General features: G+C 42.4%; 1 protein-coding gene across 1 annotated transcript in view; it reads right to left on the minus strand.

Annotated features, from left to right (window-relative positions):
• The window catches only part of LOC126176180 (juvenile hormone esterase-like), a 306116-nt gene that overhangs the window by 34496 nt on the left and 250437 nt on the right, over positions 1–21183 (minus strand). Inside the window, exon 4 of the mRNA XM_049923321.1 lies at positions 2349–2534. Within this exon, the coding sequence (XP_049779278.1) occupies positions 2349–2534 (186 nt within the window). The remainder of the gene's footprint in view (positions 1–2348; positions 2535–21183) is intronic.

The raw sequence follows: 21183 nt of genomic DNA on the forward strand, positions 1-21183 counted from the left end.
ATCACACGCACGGCACAGCGGACACACCAGGAACCGCGGTGTTGGCCGTCGAATGGCGCTAGCTGCGCAGCATTTGTGCACCGCCGCCGTCAGTGTCCGCCAGTTTGCCGTGGCATACGGAGATCCATCGCAGTCTTTAACACTGGTAGCATGCCGCGACAGCGTGGACGTGAACCGTATGTGCAGTTGACGGACTTTGAGCGAGGGCGTATAGTGGGCATGCGGGAGGCCGGGTGGACGTACCGCCGAATTGCTCAACACGTGGGGCGTGAGGTCTCCACAGTACATCGATGTTGTCGCCAGTGGTCGGCGGAAGGTGCACGTGCCCGTCGACCTGGGACCGGACCGCAGCGACGCACGGATGCACGCCAAGACCGTAGGATCCTACGCAGTGCCGTAGGGGACCGCACCGCCACTTCCCAGCAAATTAGGGACACTGTTGCTGCTGGGGTATCGGCGAGGACTATTCGCAACCGTCTCCATGAAGCTGGGCTACGGTCCCGCACACCGTTAGGCCGTCTTCCGCTCACGCCCCAACATCGTGCAGCCCGCCTCCAGTGGTGTCGCGACAGGCGTGAATGGAGGGACGAATGGAGACGTGTCGTCTTCAGCGATGAGAGTCGCTTCTGCCTTGGTGCCAATGATGGTCGTATGCGTGTTTGGCGCCGTGCAGGTGAGCGCCACAATCAGGACTGCATACGACCGAGGCACACAGGGCCAACACCCGGCATCATGGTGTGGGGAGCGATCTCCTACACTGGCCGTACACCACTGGTGATCGTCGAGGGGACACTGAATAGTGCACGGTACATCCAAACCGTCATCGAACCCATCGTTCTACCATTCCTAGACCGGCAAGGGAACTTGCTGTTCCAACAGGACAATGCACGTCCGCATGTATCCCGTGCCACGCAACGTGCTCTAGAAGGTGTAAGTCAACTACCCTGGCCAGCAAGATCTCCGGATCTGTCCCCCATTGAGCATGTTTGGGACTGGATGAAGCGTCGTCTCACGCGGTCTGCACGTCCAGCACGAACGCTGGTCCAACTGAGGCGCCAGGTGGAAATGGCATGGCAAGCCGTTCCACAGGACTACATCCAGCATCTCTACGATCGTCTCCATGGGAGAATAGCAGCCTGCATTGCTGCGAAAGGTGGATATACACTGTACTAGTGCCGACATTGTGCATGCTCTGTTGCCTGTGTCTATGTGCCTGTGGTTCTGTCAGTGTGATCATGTGATGAATCTGACCCCAGGAATGTGTCAATAAAGTTTCCCCTTCCTGGGACAATGAATTCACGGTGTTCTTATTTCAATTTCCAGGAGTGTAGAATGACAAGTCATTAATACCATTCTTGATTGGTCCCCAGTTCGAAAAAACCACCAGTTTTTTGCATATGTGGCCTTAGACCCACCGCTAATCATCGGTCTGCAACAGTTCTTTTTGATACGTCTGGACTCACAAGCCCTCTTATGTGTGCTGTGTAGCTGTGCGGCCTGACACTGCTGTCCTTAGAATACGAGTAGTGCTGTGGCGTCCAGAACCTCATCTATGTGTGTGAGAATGTTTACGTGACCACTGACGCTAGCGGCGTTCAACTTGTTTGCAATTTTCCGAAAGGACGATTCCGCCACTCGGAAGGCCACAATATGATCCCTTTTCAAACTCGCTTAGCTGGCTGTAGGAAGCCGAGTGCGTCTCCGTGGCAGGGTTGACTGCTTTCTTCACGTTTCTCACCGCACTGTGCCTTCTTGCTGTGAGCATACCGTATTAAAGGGTAGATATAGATGGCGTTCTGGTAGCTATGCGACTACACCATAGGTTGGAGGGTGACGTTGAAACCATTGTCAGTACATGTATTATCCCCCAGGTAGCATATGCCGTCATTGGATCAAAATCAACGTCGTCTTTCCATGTCCACTAATTTATTTATTAATTTATTTATTTCTTACAGCATTGTATATCTGAACATTAATGGATATCGCATTTTTCCGTGTGAGTGCTTACGTCAATTTGTGTATATCGTAATGGACACATTTAAGCATTCTGTCAAAAATACCTTTGAAGAATGAGACCTTTATAGATCTGACAAGCCCATGCAATATCATACGAACATTACATTTACAAGTGGACGACAAACCTTTAACAGAAAAATCATATCGAACAGTCAACAGAAAAACGATTTTCAAATTTCAGATTGGTAATAGTCTATTAAAGCAACAAGGCACACTCTATTAACTCAGCTTTGAGCAGATCTACATTCCTAAAACGAATGAATGTAAATTTACAGAAGTATGTAGTGAAGGCTACCACAGTTGAAGAATCGATGAAGTATCAACCTCCTTACCTCTGGCGAGCGGTGACAGAGCGAGGAAGTGTACGCTGACCGACCCCGCGCTTTCGCCGAAGATTGTGACTCTGTTCGGGTCTCCGCCAAACGCTGCGATGTTCTCCTGCACCCAACGCAGCGCTGCCACCTGGTCTTTAAGACCAAAATTTCCGGGAGCAGCTTCATCTTCGGTGCTCAGAAAACCTGCACAAGCGACGCAGAAGCGGCATATTTGGGAGTGTACCTAACAACCTAAGTGTTTGTATGCCGTAATTACGTTCTACCCATCTATTGATAAAAGATCGAGACGTTAGGTATTTACACTAGAAATAGGAATTCACGCATGTCGGTGGTAAATTACACTGTTTCAGTTACTTATCACGTGCAATATGACGTCAAATTGGGTCAAATACAGCAAATAGTTCACTGTGGAATCGGAAAAGAAGATGATAGTAAGGAATAGTACAAGAACTTAACCTCGCGAAAAGTAAAATTCGTGTACTGCCCCGTGATTCCAGCACAAGCCTATGAACTTCTGAAGCAGTACTCATATCGGCTGAGCTGTGGACGCCCGTCTAATTACCAGTAATTACAGCCTAAGTGTAACTCGCACCTATTTTTCAGACTTCACAAGGGCTCATGGTCAATCGGTAAACTCTAAGTTTTTCCACATCGATTAATCTATTCAGAAAGAAAGATTGTCCCATTGTAAATTATATGTGTTTGCTCGATACGCACGTCAAGAAACACGCAACATATATTTCTTGATTCACCTACATAACTCCGTGTATCATGGGCATATTTCAGTACACTTGATTCCATGCAGAGTTTTCCATTAAGAGATGAGTGACGACTGGGAAAGTGACGTGCAGTGCACAAAATTTTATTTTCTATTCAAAGATTCATAAGTTGAAATTGCCCCATGAGTTTCGGAGCTATTTTTTATGTCACCCTCTTAAAATTCCACCTTCAACGCTAGGTACGACAGACATATTTCACCCAACTACACCTCTTTTGCAAATAGTAAGTAACAGATATTCGAAATAATTTGAAATTTTAAAATTCAGTAGATATCCAGCAGTATTCTGCGTCTGAAAAAGCACACACACACACACACACACACACACACACACACACACACAAACAAATTGCTGACTGTGCACTACAGGCGTGGCGACTAGAGTGCAAGTGGCGGTGTCTGTGGACGACAACAGATGCGAAGCACTCGAAGAAATAAGGAAAAAATTTCTGAGTTTTTCCTTTTCTTGTAACTCAGACCCTACAAACATATCGAATGTTAAATTTAGGTTTATTGAAACTCTTCTGTATCTTTTATTACATATGCAAGTGTTGTAGAGCAGCCAGAGTCGTTGCATTGTTATAAGTATGGCAAGTAAAGCATTACAGAAGCACATTGATTGTGCAACGTCTTTCTGTTATGTTCTGGAAAGGAAGATCTGGGTTTGAAACTATCTAGTAGTAGTGATCAGCTGACAATTTAGACAAGCTAAAACGGCGTGTGCTCAATAGCTGCCTGAAACTAAATCGAACATCAAAATATCAGTTTGCAATCGATACATGTGTAGATTTTTACAGCTATGTTAGTTGTTTTTCCCTTAATTTGTTGCGTAGCCAAATTAGTTGCACGCCAGCCTACTGTAGATATAAATGTATGGAGTCATTATTATTTATTTTCTAAACTTTAATGACTGTCTGGCTGACACGACTTGACATGTGTCTTAAAGACCTTGCTCAAAATGGACACCGAATAACGTATAGTCCTCACAATTTTCTTTTCTTCTTTTTTTTTTTTTTTGTTTGTTTGTTTGATGCTGTCACTTGTGCAATGACACAGAAACTTGAGATCAAAACTCTGAAATTACTTTGCTGGTGTAGGAGGAGCGAAACTCTCTCTTTCCCCCACTTGTGCACTGGAACCGATGAAAGAAGAGCGAGACTGTACCTAAGCGACATCATCTTCACTCCGTAAAAAAAAAAAAAAAAAAGAAAAGAATTGTAACTCATCTCATCTTACCTAATGTGCCGAGTCGGTAGTTGATGGTTACTAATACAACATCATAATTCAAGAGGAAATCCGGTCCATAGACTGAGCCTCCTCCATAGCTAAATCCACCTCCGTGAACCCAAAACATGACTGGCAATGGATTGGAAGGTGACAGCTGAAAAAGAGTTGATGTTGCAGCAAAACAGCACAAAATGGGACCTATATAAAACTGTATAACGAAATCAGATTTTACGATCACCCATAAGTAACTACATAAGACCAACTTTTGCTTAACTGCGATCCCCAGCTGCAAGAACCCCCCCCCCCCCCCCACGAACTTTATGTGTAGCATGTAATAATTATTTGATAAACATTTTACGTAACTTAGAAACACATAAAACGAATATACTAGTAATTCTTCTTACTTACTTACTTCTGATAAAGAGATAGTTTTAACCGAGAAAATATCTGAGTAATCCAAGGAAATAGGGTACCTCTGGTGTGTAGACGTTGAGGTAGAGGCAGTCTTCCGATCCAAACACTCCAGAATTGAAGAAAAAGTGGTCGTTCTGTATGCAATCGGGCCCACGGACAGTGGCATCTCGGATGTGCACCCATCCATCTGGCGCTTGTGGATCCTGTAAACATATTTACGTTGCTAAGTACTTCGTTGGTATTTATCTCACACATGTCAGAAAGTCGTCATAGGAAACAAATCATTTGTTTCATTCAACTCTCCGTGTAATGCAGCGATAGTTCTGTACTGTGTAAGAAAATGTTAATTTGCATCGGCACAGCAGCCTGAAAAAATTAATGAACAGCTGCGTCAGTAGAGGGTACGAAACTAAACAAATGTTACTTTCGTCAACGGCGTCATTAATTTAAAGAATAGCGAAAGAATAATGAGATAGATGGAAAGAAAGTAGGTAAACTGTTTTTATTTCAAATGTAACTGCCTTAACTCTTAATACACTTACACCACTATGAGATAAGACGGTCAAACTTTCATGGAAAAATGATTTGGTTGTCTACGAAATCGTGATTGTACCCACTCGTGCACCTCTTCATCCGAAGCGTGCGTTTCCGACGGAACATTGCATCGTAATTCTGAACAACACAGGTACTGCAATGTCGTATTTATCGGCAGACATCGGGCAAGAGATGTTCACTCAAAATATCTCTCCTTTACGGGAATATACAGAATGAATGTACAAGTGGAAGTTGTAGACACATTGTTGAAGGCATATGGAAATCTGGTTCTGGCCGCGGAGCGAGATCGGATAACCTAACGATGAGGCTACCACTCGCGATAAGCTGGAAATCCGGGCTTGAGTCCTGTTCTGACACAAAGTTCCATTTTCGTCATTTCAATTTTGCGAAGTGTCCTGCTTTTTCAGAAAACGGTCTGCTCATAAATATTGTGCACTAGCGAAAGCCTGAAACTGTATACAGTTGACAGTAACTGGAAGTGCCTTCTAAACTGAAGAAGTTCCTCTTCCTCTGAAGGAGATCTTAGCTGGTGGCAGTAATAGGAGTAAATTTTGTACACCATTCTTCTGAAGCATACAATTGGTGCTTTGTGTTTATCAGTATGTCTCATCAACACATTCTAAGCAGTTGGGTCTGCAGAGGTTTTTCGTCCAGACAGAAGTCACTTTCAAAGTTGTCCAGCAGTTAGTCCAGAGAAAACTGTGAGGCCTCGTCGTTGTTTCGAGAGAAGACTAAATTACCTGCAAGGATGCCTCAGTTTTATTCTGAAAAGGACTAGTTAGTTTCTCCCTTCATCCTGTGGTCGAGCACAAGTCTTTTTCATGTAAAAAAAGGTAAAACTACCTCGTTCCTGATATTAAGTCTCAACGGAATTTTTATTTTGTAGGCACAAGACGAAACCCTTGAGAAGTCGGGTTTGTTTGTTTAATAACTAGGATGAGCACAACGGTCCACACCAAAGACAACCGCATTTGATAGCAAATCTTGGTATAGATGAACGATGATTTGAGATGGTATGAAAATTTTTGAATCAGGTGACTATCCATCAGATTTACCAGAAAATGATATTCATCACATTATCGAAGCAAGTCATGTGAGGATAAAAGTAAAACTATCGGACGATTACTCTGACAAATTACGCTAATAAACTACAGATTGGAATGCCGTAGAGAAGAACAGAAAGTATAACTGAAGAAACACTGAAGGAAGATCAGCTTTTCTTCAATAAGGAAACAGCTCTTAGAGAAGTAAATTAGAAATGAAATTTTCACTCTGCAGCGGAGTGTGCGCTGATATGAAAATTCCTGGCAGATTAAAACTGTGTACCGGAACGAGACTACAACTCAGGAACTTTGCCTTTCTTGGGAAAGTGCTCCCCCATCTGAGCTACCCAGACACGACTCACGCCCCGTCCATACAGCTTTGATTCCGCCTATAGCTCGTTTCCTACCTTCCAAACTTCACAGCAGCTCTCCTACAGACCATGCAGATGAGGTAAGAGGCGAGGTATTGCGGAATTAAAGCTGTGAGGATGGGCGTTAGTCATGCTTGGGTAGCTCAGATGGTACAGCACTTGCCCGCGAATGGCAAAGGTCCTGATTTCGAGTCTCGCTCCAGCACACAGTTTTAATCTGCCAGGAAGTTTCAAGTAGTTTTCACATTACGCTAAGTAACGGGAAGCTCAGTAAAGAAAAGTCAAGATGTCTTTCAACATTTGTGGACTTGGTGGAAGAATTTACACAATTTAATGTGGAGTAAGATTTTTCCAATCCTAAGAAGATTGGGACCAAGTATGGATATAGACGAGTGACGTGCAACGTCAACAAAACGTAAGAGTGAGTAATAAAGCTGCGAAAGGTCAAGAGAGGATGTGAGCCAGGATTACCACTCATCGCCGTTGTTTGTAACACGTACGTCGTAACAACAATGAAGAGCGACACAATTGTAAAGTTTTGGAAGATAGACGACGGCGTTCTAAAGAAAGCATGGTGAGAAAACTTATAGAACTAGTTCTTGAAAAAATGTGTGATGAAACACTTCTGTTACTTATGTATATGTCCTGTAAGTACCACGAGACGGAGATAAAAGGGATCAGGGCGGGTACAGAGGCATCTAGACAGCAACTTTCCCTTGCTCAGTACGTGAATGAAATGAGGCACAAAAGTCACTAATACTGGCACGATGTATCCCCTGCCGTGAACTGTGTACTGGCTTCTGTAGTATACATAAGGCTGTTAAAGGAAGTCATAGAAAATTTCGGAGGAGGAATGACAATGCAAGGGAAACTAATACCAATGTTAAATTTTTTACTTGACAGTGCATCTCTGACCAGGTGTGTGAAATACTTAGCAGAACTTTTGAGAGGTATGCAGCGTATTTATCGCACAATGTGTCTTGGCCGATAAAGGGCAAAATGAAGTACTAAGAAGAATAGGCGAGGAAATAGTTTTATGGAGTATCCCTGTCTGAATAAGAGACATGTATGACATCTGCTACAACAGTGAGACAACGTTAACTTTGTTGTTTTACTCCTCTACTGCTGCTTCCAATACAGAGGCAGAGAACGACGAGGATATTCAAAACATATTACAGAGGATTTTGGGTGCAGAAGTTAAGTCGAGACGAATCGATCAGCGCAAGACAGGAAAAGATGGAATACAGCAATAAACTAGGTGAAAGATGGGCTTTATTTATTTTGTTTTTAAGGAACTTTGTTGTATGTGTTAGTATTAATGAAAATTTTCAGGACAACAACATTCAGTACTAATTTTTAACAGCCATTTGTTTCACGAACGCGCATATTAAAAAAAACCTGTATTCGGTATCTTAAGAAAGAACAGAAAGTAACAGTCGCACCATCTGATAGTGGAACACGAAAAACGTATCGAAATGTGATGGCTCTGAAGAAGTACGTCCAAAAAATGGTAACAGAAAGGACTCGTTTCATTTTCTGTCCAAAGTACGTTTCTAAATTGCTTTTTCTCATTTCCGCTATAGCACAACCACGGAGATAGATTCTGAAATAAACCAGTTACCTTGGGAAATGAATATACTGCAGTCAATTTTAAAATAATTCAAAATTCAGTAACTCTGATTTTTCGTGTCCTTATCAGAGAGAGATTAAAAATCTCCTGCACTTCCACGATTAGACCTCCCACCTTGAATATATTGTTTTTATTTTAGTGCATATGTCATATTCACTAAGTACCTCATGTTGCACATTTAGAGGGTTTTAGAAGTTACAAAAACGGCAATGCTTTTGTATATATCATTAAATAAAATCATATTTAGATAGCTGCAGAATGTTTGTTCATCATATACGTACATGTAAAAGATCCGCAACTCATAAAATATACATGTTCGTGATGACCCTAACAAGATACTCCGCTGAACGAGTCTGGTGGTAATGCTGGCATATGCAATTCACCAACTACAGAGCATCTACACACGCAGTAAACTTAAGCCACAGTAACATGATTATAAGTCAGCTGAACTGCATTAAACGCACTACTTAAATTCATAGGCCGTGTTACACAAAATGTTTACTCATGTCTTTTACTGCTTTCACACATCACGTGTAGCGCTGTACACGACTCATTACTGGTATTACAATACCCTTTCCAAGAGGATGCATCAGACAGCTATTTAATTTGCGCAGTATGGCGCAATAAGACGTCACTCAAGTACTGTGTAGTACTTTTTATAGGACAGAATGCCAGACTACGTAATCTTGAGTGCCCACGTATTCAGTAGATTGTGGTCTCATGCGGCATTTGTTTGTCATCATTATCTCACATCTATAAGCCTCTCACTTGCTTATCGCGGACTCTCTCCTCGAGAGAAGAATTTCGAACTATAGGACCGATTACTTACGCAGTTGTACGTTCTGAAAATCATAATCACGTTTTGTCCTTTCAACCTAATCGATATTTCTTGCCTCGCAGGAATGGACTTTTAAGAGGTGCTTCGTTGTGTTTGTTGAAATTTCCAGGGAGAATTGAATATTCAAACTAAAATGGTTCAATTGGCTCTGAGCACTATGGGACTTAACATCTGAGGGCATCAGTCCCCTAGAACTCAGAACTACTTAAACCTAAGTGATCTAAGGACATCACACACATCCAAGTCCGAGCCAGGATTCGAGCCTGCGACCGTAGCGGTCGCGAGGCTCCAGAATGAAGCGCCTAGAACAGCTCGGCCACTGCGGCCGGCTGAATATTCAAACTAAATTTAACTTCTCGTACTAATGTGAGGGCTATAAACTGAACAGACATTTTCAGTATCTTCAAAATGGTTGAACTGCTGTTAGCGTAAGTATTGGCACATGGAATGATGCTGTTCGATTTGCATTTCCGAAAAGAGATGAAACGTAGCTAATTTTTTGAATGAAGTAAGTCGCACTCTTCTCTCGAGGAATGGGTAATCTTTAGTCCGCATAAGTAAAAAAGGTCATCAATAAGAAAGCGGGGGACTCATAGGTGAAAGGAAATACTGTTTCGTGATGAGAAACAAGTGCGGGAATTCAAATCGACTAGCATTATTCCTTGTGCCAATATTTAGGCTAGCAGTCTTACTGCCCTTTTCAAGGTACTGAAAATTTCCGTTCTACTTTTAGACCATATATCGGTACATGAAGTTAAATTTAGTTCGAATATTCAATTGGCCCTGAAAACTTCAAGAAACACAACAACGCACCTGTTAAAAGTCTATTTCGGCGATGTAAGAAATATCGATTAGTTTAAAAGGACAGAAAGTAATTACGATTTTCAGAACATACTGTACCGTAAGTAGTCGGTCCTGCTGACTACGGGAGATTCCAGAGGGCATTATCTGGAAAACTGGCACCGAATTAACTAGTATATGGTGGCCAAGTGTTACAGCGTAGTCAAATTTTGATTTCGTTTGCCTGCTCTACATAGAATTCCCAAATGGTGGACTGATCAATTATTAACAGCCAATAATAATTGGAACTGGACTATTGAAAGAGTGAATGACGATTACTTGATGATTGTAGTTCCTCAAGGTGACAAGACGTAAGGGTTCGTGTGCAATTTTTGACGTCATGGTGAATGACACACTCAAGTTTCATTGCTTCTTTATATTCTCGAAACTGATAAACGCTATAATGGCTAGATAGTTTCAAAACGTTCATTAGTGACTCCTTCACAGAAAATAAGAATCCATTCCCTGAGAAGTGAATCAACGATCTGTTACATATTGACCCATTGTTGCTTTGCAGTAGGGAGCGATGCTGTGTTTGCTATCGGAGCACCACTCTCCATTAGCTCCTGGCTGTTAACCATAAAACAAGTTACGTTACTGTAACCATAAAATGAGTTACATTGAACTTAGAAAACGTGGGATGCCAGTAGACCCACACTGAGATCTCAGTAATAAAATGATACGACTTGGATGTTGTGAAAGAGAAAAGAGCAAATACACTGGTCGCAGAGCATAAACGGTGGATAACGATGTGCATGTACAGGCAGAAATATATGTAAGAACGGGGGAATAGTCTCTGCGGAATGCGATTGATGACCTCAAATATCTGTATCTCTATGAGAGTGGGGGAGGTACGAATCAGGAAGCAGAGCTGACCTACCAGTGGTTAGGCTTTAGACAGGCAGACCGGGTGGCCTACTGATGCTAGATGGGGCTGTGACGCCTAATACTGTTTCCTTGGAAACGTATTTATAAAATCTCGCTTACATCGTCCATAACCGTGAATGTCTAAAGGACATTGGGTAGCTAACGCTTCTGCCACGCTATCGCTGTCAGAGTGGGAATAGAAAAATTACCAAATATATGTGTGTAATAAGAAATGTAGGAGATATTCAGTAAATAATATATTGTGTGATATGGCAAAACTGTTCATCTCCCCTTTCTAGAACTGTTTAAGATAGCATAATTCTGTTTTCACCTAGATGAATTGTGAAAAATATCTCATTAAACAATGTAAAAAGTTTGCTAATGACTAACTGCAGAGCATCAGTGTGAAGTACGCCTTTACAAATGAAGCTGTGGTATTTTATGCTGGTATTGTTGTAATACTCTAAGGGGTTTAGTTCCTTAAAATCAGAATATTGGTTTAGGAGAAATTACAACATTTATATCTTAGAATTTATTTGTTTTGAACATTCCGCCGTTTGGTGCCTTACACAGGAGTTGGTTACTTCATACTCAGATATGGAAATCAGTCACGTGGGGTAAGGAGGAAACAGTGATGCATCACCGTCGTACTGGTATAAAATCAGCACGCAGGAAATTTAGCTTTCACTGTTTGCATCGTTCACATATGTCGAGCACTGGTTAGAAAAAGTAGGAATGTTATTTCACTACAGAGACTGCAGAATGGACTTGGAGAGAACACAAGGGGAAAAGAAATACCGATGTCAGCTGCGTAAGGGCATTGATATAGTTCAGTGGCGACAAGTGAACATCTGTACTGGACTGGGACTCCAACCCGGATTTCACAGTTTACAAGAGTGGTCGCTGTCACCACTTCTGCTATTCAAGCATGCTTCCTGTGAGGGGTGGCATGAGCCCGCTCTCATATTTCTATCTTATTCTGAGTAATTCGATTTTCCTCTCTAATTGCATGCGGTGAAAAGTCGCTATTCCTGCACACACGGACTTCCCACTCAGCATGTCTTGTCACCCGGGTGGTCCGGTATGCTGATCTTGAAAGGGTTAAGACGACGGGTGTGAGGGAGTCGGGTGGATGCTTTCCAGACTCCGACATTGTCATAAGAGATGGGGCGACACGCCCAGAGGGGCCCGACGGAGCGGCTGGGCTAGAGATTCCGTTACTTCGCAGAAACCTAGTGAAAACACTTTCTGGCGGGCTACCAGCGAGGCGTAGGAATGACTTGTGTTCCCAGGCAGTTTTGGCTGGCAAATTCCCGCGTTTTCTGCAAAATCATAACTGTGATTGGCTTGCCCAGGCAATAGCTCTGTGACGAAGCAAAATCGGCGCAGAAATTGGCGCCAATTATCGCCATTAGTGGAATAATACTGCGTCGGCAATAGAGGGGAATTTTCCACCGGTTTTCGAGTTGCCGATTGGAACGTTTAACCACGACCACTGTCATGGGGGCGGGAATGTTCTGTGTTCGGCTTGTACGGGTGCTCTTGAGGGAGTCAGCTCTCGCCTTTCGGTTGGAGTAGGTTACAAGACTGAGCTCTCGCTGCTCTGGACAGTCTGCCTTCCGTTGGCTGTCTAATATACTTTCATTTAATTGTAACTGTTTGACGAAGTTGCTGAAGTTTCGACTTCAATGTAACTTTCCGAGTACAGCTGGCAATTGAGCGTTCTGCGTACAAGCAGCCTATGTTGTCCATCTTGAGCAGTTTTGGCTAAAGTTGACTGTACCGGAGTTACTGCATGACTTCTCTTGTTAAAATCACTCACTGTACCTTTCAGTGATTGTGTAGCGAGCCGTCTCCCTCAGAGGCATATTTGTGTTGCTAGGAAGTCTGGAATAACCAGACCAGGAGAATTTTTTTTGGGCTATACTCACGACATTATCATCACCACGACGGGATGTCGAAGCAACCAGCCATCGCCTCCGGTATGCCAGATCGTGTCCTTGCAGTTAAGAAGACAGCTTGGTAATGTACGTCCGCAGCATTGGAAGATTAGGGAATTTTGCTAAGTGATAATCAGAGCTCAGCAGCGCGCGCCTGTTCGTCTTTTCTAACTTTGTTCTGTCTTGGGTGTTCATTGTCTGAATTATCACTACTGTAGCAGCAATTAATGTTGGGTTGGCTGGGTGTTTCTCTTAAGATTTGAGTTGCAAGGAATTTGCTCCACATACCACCTGGTCATAAATGTCACAATCTAGTTTATGGACAACTTCACCTTCACAGCATTTATTTGAGTATCCAATTTGATGTATTGTAAATGTTTCATTTGTTTTGTTTATTATTTTGAGTTTAGTCATAATAAATCAAATGGTTATTTTGGACAGAACTTCATTCTGTTAATCAGTAGACCAACCCTTTCATTTCTCGCTACGTTGATGAAACTTTCCTTTATCTAATTAATTTCTATCCAATTAAATTATTGCAGGTGCCAAACTCTTTTCTACTCCACTTGCAGTATCGACTACAGTCAGTGCGCGTTTCTCCTTAATCCATGTCCAACAGCAAAAGTCGGAGTTAGAAAAGGGGGGAGCTTAGAGCATCATTCCCATATGAAGATTCGAGAAGAATTTAGTGTTAAATACACTGCTAGCCCCGGCACCTCGCACCCATTCCAAATTCCCGACTTGTTTACTTCCATAGCGCCCCCTGTTACCATCCAAATTGCTCACAGAATTTATCACGAATCTCTCAGGAGGTCGGGCCTAGGTTGCATCCACACTCACGATACCATGAAATGCTGTCGGACATGTTAGAAAGAAGAGACACCACACATATAATAGTAGCATATAAGCCTTGACAGCCTCATAAGCGGCTGTGGAAACATGAGTGTCTGGAGTTCGTTCCTTTGGACATGTGTAAAAGAACACGCATTGTACATCTAAAGATATTCCAAGAAACAGTATCCAACAAGAATGACAAATAAGCGAATTCGAAAATATTGTTATCGGAAGGGGCTGGAATACTACACAAAGGGTGAGACGCAAATCTGCAACGAGTGGAGTGAGCGAATTGATATTCTAGCAGCTGGTGTGCATATTCCACCTGTTAACTCCAGAGAATTTATAAGTGGCTCTGCAATAATTCAGTCCACCTCTGTTCGTATTCTGTACACCAAGAGTTTCCATCTGCATCGTGTGCCTCTTCACACCTGCAGTCAGATAGTGGGACGGCAGAAGACGAATGAAAATATGTTGCTCAGTTCTGACGTCACATAGAACAACCGGTTCTTCACTCAAAGATTTCTCTTTCCCGGTGATGCTACATTCACCAACCATGGGAAACTGAATGTAAGAAATATGCATTATTGGGCCGTTGAAAATCCGTTCTGGCTGAGGAAAATTAAACATCAGAGGCACTGAAATTTGAGTGTCTGGTTTGGGGTTATTGCAGACCACGTCGCTTGTCCTTACTTCAACGAAGAAACCTTAAAAGGTGAAAGACGTGGACAATCTCTGACCGAAGAGCTACTGGCTTTCCTAGAGAAAGCAGAAACTGAAATACCTACCCTCTCACCACTCCTTCAGGGCTAGAAAAGCACTGACGCAGTTCTACCCTGGTCGCGGGACCGATCGTGACGGTGTTATCAGTTGGCCAGCACATTCCCCTAATTTGACTCCAATGGACGTTTTCTCCGGGGTAAACCCCAAGATAAAGCCTGTATAGAAGAGCAGATATCCCAAGAGGATTATGAACATCGGAGTTGCTACACCAAGACCTCGTCTGGCGTAAGAGAAGAATTCTGTGGTCAACTTAGCAGTAGACATCATATCATGGGTGACGCAAGAAACCACAGTAACAGAGGCAGTTAGTGGATAAGAAGCAGTGCGCAGGATGTGTTGACCCAGCAAAAATCGCTTCCCAGATCTCCTGAAAGACGAACCTCTTGCAGCACGACGACAAAACCGGAGGAGTGAAAACACGAACGCAACAGAAAAGCTGACCCATTGCTGTCAGGGTTGCCCAATGGCTACGCCCTTGAGCCTCTGTTCCTCTATCACATAGAGGTGAGAAGTACTACTGTTTCAGAAAGAATGCCGGTATGAGCTCGCGTACAGACTGCTTATTTCAGACAGGATGCCAGCTATGAGGGGTATACTATGCCAGACATCGTCTAGGAGTGAGTTATCGAGTCGTCACCACTGGATGTTACCTCTACCATTTGTAGGTCTGCTTTCCGCAACCAAAGCTGATGTTGGTGACTTACAACCGGTTGGTCACACTTTAATTAAGTTCCATCCTCTACAGGGCCGCTATCCTGGAGGTCTGCAGCTCGTGTCTGGATCACGTAGATCACATTTCTTTCGAAAGGTAATGTGTAAATTTTATTGGAAGTCGCTAAGTGGTCTCGTTCTCAAATGTTGTTGTTGTTGTTGTGGTCTTCAGTCCTGAGACTGGTTTGATGCAGCTCTCCATGCTACCCTATCCTGTGCAAGCTTCTTCATTTCCTAGTACTTACTGCAACCTACATCCTTCTGAATCTGCTTAGTGTATTCATCTCTTGGTCTCCCTCTACGAGTTTTACCCTTCACGCTGCATTCCAGTGCTAAATTTGTGATCCCTTGATGCCTCAGAACATGTCCTACCAACCGAGCCCTTCTTCTTGTCAAGTTGTGCCACAAACTCCTCTTCTCCCCAAGTCTATTCAATACCTCCTCATTAGTTATGTGATCTACCAATCTAATCTTCAGCATTCTTCTGTAGCACCACATTTCGAAAGCTTCCATTCTCTTCTTGTCCAAACTATTTATCATCCATGTTTCACTTCCGTACATGGCTACACTCCATACAAATACTTTCAGAAACGACTTCCTGACACTTAAATCTATACTCTATGTTAACAAATTTCTCTTCTTCAGAAACGCTTTCATTGCCTATGCCAGTCTACATTTTATATCTTCTGTACTTCGACCATCATCAATTATTTTGCTCCCCAAATAGCAAAACTCCTTTACTACTTTAAGTGTCTCATTTCCTCATCTAATTCCCTCAGCATCACACGACTTAATTCGACTACATGCCATTATCCTCGTTTTGCTTTTGTTGATGTTCATCTTATATCCTCCTTTCAAGACACTGTCCATTCCGTTCAGCTGCTCTTCCAAGACCTTTGCTGTCTCTGACAGAATTACAATGCCATCGGTGAACCTCGTTCACCGATGACATTCTCAAATACTGAATGAAAGTAGTCTGGGTAATTTGTGCACTACATCTACCGCGTTGCCACAGTGGTGACACTGGTTCCCCTCAGAACTTAACTACTGTTGCACTTGGCTAGCTGTTGGATAGTTCACATACGAGTATGCCGAGCGCTATTAGCAAGCGGGGTACATAAGTCATTGCGAGGGCAATTGAGGAGCTACTTGACTGAGAAGTAGTAGCTCCGGTCACGAAGAATGGCCAGGAGAGCATTGTGCTGACCATATGCTCCTCCACATCAGCATCCAGTGATGCTTATCTGTTGAGGACGACACGGCGGTCGGAAGGTACCGCTGGGTCTTCCGAGAGATTTAATACGCACAATGTGAATTACGTTGCCGCAAGAGATGCACCACTTTCTAACTTTAATACGTGACTTATTGTTTGAAACCATTTGCATGACACAATACCTCATAATGAGTAAATTATGACGGCATTTTAAACTTTTAAATTTTGTTAATTATTATATTGAACAAGGCGACCATTTAGCAATACAGATTTAGTGGGGTGATGGGTAAAAAACTTATTCAGATTTTCTTTAATTTAGTAATTTTTCGTAGAAACTAGAACTTTGAACAAATTAATAATCGGTTCCTGCTGATACTCGAAATCTTTAACATTGGCTTAGTTCTCTTCATAATATGTAACAGTATTTAAACCTTCAATTTTATACGAGATTATTATGCAGTTTCCCTCTTCGCTCCATTCATGACGCGCCTTAGGAGTTGCCAAGTGAAGGAGGAAAATCAGTAGCTCGCTCATGCCACTAGACATACCGAAAGTGCTTGATTCCCCACACTACTAGCACCAGGAATTACTATATTTCCTACTGAAAATACGAAATTAATACCAATATCTATCTAACTGATATAGCTTTGATAAGATACTTGTTTCATATAGTGAGAATGCGGAACGAGAACCTCTGAAACAGGTCAGGAGCCAGCCGAGGCAAACAGTATACCCAAATGACACTGTCTGTATGGTGGTGGAACGTGTTACTTCATGATGCACCAATGTTCATCATATTACAGGTAATACATGATTATAAACTTTCGAGCCATTTGGAACTTATCTCCATCATGAAAGCAGTGAGTAGCTGAGATGTCTGGAGACACCCCAGACAGCAGCTTGAAACTAACCTGACTATCTCCCACCATACAGCCCAACAACCATGACATGACTGACTTGCTCAAATTGTGAAGCTCCTTCTCTAGAATAAATCAGAAATTTTTCCTGAAATTGTAACCATTTGTTTGTCAGTACACGAACATAAAATCTGCCGATTTCCTTTTCGTTAGGAAAATTTCTGCGTGGCGCGCCCTTTTCCTTTTCCAGTCTCAGAGTGTAATTCGTATACCTTCCATTACGCTTGTGGAGATCCGTACCGTGAAACGCAGCGACCCGACGGGCGGCTTGGCGTACGGCAAGTTGTAGAAGGCGAGCAGGGGGCGGCCCTTGCTGGACGCCTGGCGGCGGCCTCGCACCGCCCCCTGGCGCGTCCTCACCACCGGCGGCTCCCCGCCCCCAACCTCCGCCCCCGCCTCCACCGCCGCCTGCAGCTGCACCAGCAGCAGCAGCAGACACAGCGCCGACAAAAACCACGCCAGTTGCGATCCCATCGCCGACTGACACTTTGCCGCCTGGTTACTTGCGAGATCTCGGTGGCCAAGGTCGCTAGCGTACGGAAAGATATCTCAGCTCCCGTATCTCGTTATCAAACAGCCAGGAGAGCCACACTATCTTACATCAATTTATTTGCAGATGAAGCATAGTGGTTCTGACACGCACCTCGGGGACTTTACTTGCAGCAGATCTATTTAATTTTCAAACAAACGACACGAATAAAGTTGCTACAGTCGAAGTAGCAATCACTAATGGACAACACGTCAGTTATTCTGTGTACGATGCTTTTGGCTGGTACATTACCGCTTGTTTTATCTTTGAGATAGTGCTTGGTCCTTGATGGCAAATTATAAAACTAATATGTGTATTGAACCACGTCGCATTTCCTGTACAGTTCGACAAATCCGACAAATCAGACGCCTGTCGTCTGATCTACAGCCCGAACAATATATAATAGTTTAGGCAGAGGACAAGAATTCTGAAAGAGCGGCGTTCGATTCATCAAACCGCCATGCAGAGTGGTTTCCCTAAATCGCTTAAGGTGAATGATGGGTTTGTTATTTCGGAAAAGACCTAGTTCCTTCCACTACGATGTACTATTTGATTTTGTTCTCTGTTCCTAATGACAGGATAAGACCCTAATCTTCCCCATTGTTTTTTTACCTGACACAACTGGTCAGCCAGACATTAGGAATCAAGCTACTCGTTTCTCGGGCTTAAAAACTCTGAATTAGAATAGTGTTCAACCGAATGCAAATTATTTTCTAGGAACATTTTTCAGAGATGTCAGATTCATCATGGTTCTTTTGGTAAATGTTTTCTTTGACGTTAGAGGTTACTCGAGTACGATCCACAGTAAGCACTGAAAACATGGGAAAACAGTAGAAGAATATGGACTTGGGGAAAAGAATAAAAGCGGAAGCCACTCAGAGAATATCCTAAAACTTGATATAAGAATCAAGTAAGTTGTATATATGGAAGAGATCTGGAAACGTCGGAAGTTTTCAAATAGTGAGGTAACAATTAAGAAACGATATTTTAAACTGCAAAATATTTTCAGGGTCTGACCAAAATTTATACGTTATTAAATGCAGATTAAAGTTGTAGAAATTGCAAAGGTGTCGGTAGTTAGGGGGGACCTGGATAAGCAGAAATAACCGGAGGTTGTTGAGAGACTGAAGTGAGCATTAGACAACGATTGATCAAAATGAAGGCAATACATAATGAATGTGTATCTTTGAGAGATGGAAGACAGCAGAAAAAGAACTAGGCAAAACGACAAGCCCCAAATTAAGTCCTTGGATAACATACAAGTCGTGCAACCAAAACTAGTGCTACTATTCTGCCTGTCTTTTAAGAAAATTAATTCTAGCGGATAGCCAGAGAACCAAATCGTTAAGATGACCTCTTACAAAAAACAAACCTAACGTAGAGAGGGTATCAGTGATCATAATGCATTTTAGATAGGGAAGTCTTTTTGGTTAGCAGGAGTGACAGGATACAAATTGTTGAATGTTTGATTAGTTAACATCCAATATTCGGATATGAGGACGAAAATGTAGGGTACAAATATAAGAAATTGAAATGCATCGTTCAATATGCCTTAGACAAGTATGTTCCAGAAAACATATTAAGCTATGGGAAAGACACACCTTGGTTTAATAGCCGTAATAGAAAACTGCTACGTAAACAAAGAGAGATTCATTGTCGACGAAAAAAACCTCAAAGAATCAAAAATAGTCGTAAGGAGTACAATGAGATAAGTGTTCAATAACTTTCAAAGTAAAATTTTACCAACCGATCTCAATCAAGGCCATAAGAGGATTTGGTCTTAAGTAAACTCTCTACGTGGATAGAAATAATCTCATCAGCCACTAAGTAACCATACTGGCACTGAAACGGAAAACGACCGTGGATTAACGTACGAATATCGAAGTGGTAGATATTGAGCTAAGTGATCACGAAATAGAAAAGCCACAACCATTACTTAAGCCGTCGGCACACGGGACGAGGCAGCGAACGTTGACATGCACACAGACGGGCGTCCAACGTCACGAGACACATTGTAATGTTGATGCATTAAGTTGTTCTGAAAGCGGTGCTGATATTGAAGGCAATAAATGCGGGTTAAAAGCTGTGAGCTGCCTGGGGAAGTTAACCTTGCATTACTGAGCAACTATTTCACCAGGTATCCAGTCTAGCTTACCAAATTCCCAACCAGACTAAAATTAATAATAATCTTTTAATAGTCATCTTACGGCAACCAGTGATAAATATACAATAAGAGAATTTAAATAAAAAGAAAGAAATCAGTTTATATTTGGTCATTGCATTCATAAAATAGCACACGAAGAACGTTGAAACATATGCAAGAGGAAATTAACCACAACCAACCAACTCAATTTTCACCCAAAGAAGTTACGTTCACAGCGCAATCCTTTCCGTCATGAAACAACCAAACATTGGTATACTAAATTCATACTAACTCCCTGTGAAATCTTCCCGAAAAGAATAGCTGAGGGCTAATTTGATGATTACACGACATGCTTCACGTGGTCAACTTGGTTTACACGAAGAGTGTAACTCCACAATAATTTTGATAGTTAAAATAAATTACATCGAAACGCAATTTACAAAAGAAAATCCTAGAACTGGTTACTATCGTCTTACTATTAACCTTATGGGTCAAACAATTGTATAATCACGTGGTACTGGTCTCACAAAGTACACCCCACATGGGTTGAACATAAAGAAAAGTTGCTATATTGAAAAATAGTGTCAAGACGAGACGTTATAATCTCACGCACATTCGCATTTAAGATTGATGATCTCAGTTAGAGTTACAGATCATCAACATGTGGTTCCACTTTACTCACAAAGTAGTGACAAAACAACTACTGGAAGATATTCTGAACTTCACACTCGAATTACTCTGCATTGCAATTTAAGATAACATAAGATATTTTAGATGTAAACCTGAAATAAAGGTGATTAAATTTTCAATTAGGCTGAACTTAAGAAATCCATTGTCCTACAGACTTAGTAGAGACACGCTTAGCTGGAGATCTTACCACTTCAGATGCTCGCCGCAGACGGACTGGTGTGGGCCCCTGCTGAGTGTACCTCACAGATACAAACGGAAGTGACGAGAGAGGCAGCTTCCTATACCAACCTGACAAGGGATGGACAGGACCATACCAAGAATAAAAACCTCTTTGCTTTTAGAAAGCGTAGCTACCTGTTCCGACGTTGGTCCTACTGTTCTCTAGCTGACCGGCTTGTCTGCTACCATGGAGCGTGCAACTAGACGTACATTTGCACATTCATCCTTTCACACAGAAGGGAAGGGGGATGATAGTATCTTATCATATACAGTATGTAAAAGAAGGTGGA

The sequence above is a fragment of the Schistocerca cancellata genome, chromosome 3 (genome assembly GCF_023864275.1).
Source record: "Schistocerca cancellata isolate TAMUIC-IGC-003103 chromosome 3, iqSchCanc2.1, whole genome shotgun sequence".
In the NCBI taxonomy this organism is placed as follows: domain Eukaryota; kingdom Metazoa; phylum Arthropoda; class Insecta; order Orthoptera; family Acrididae; genus Schistocerca; species Schistocerca cancellata.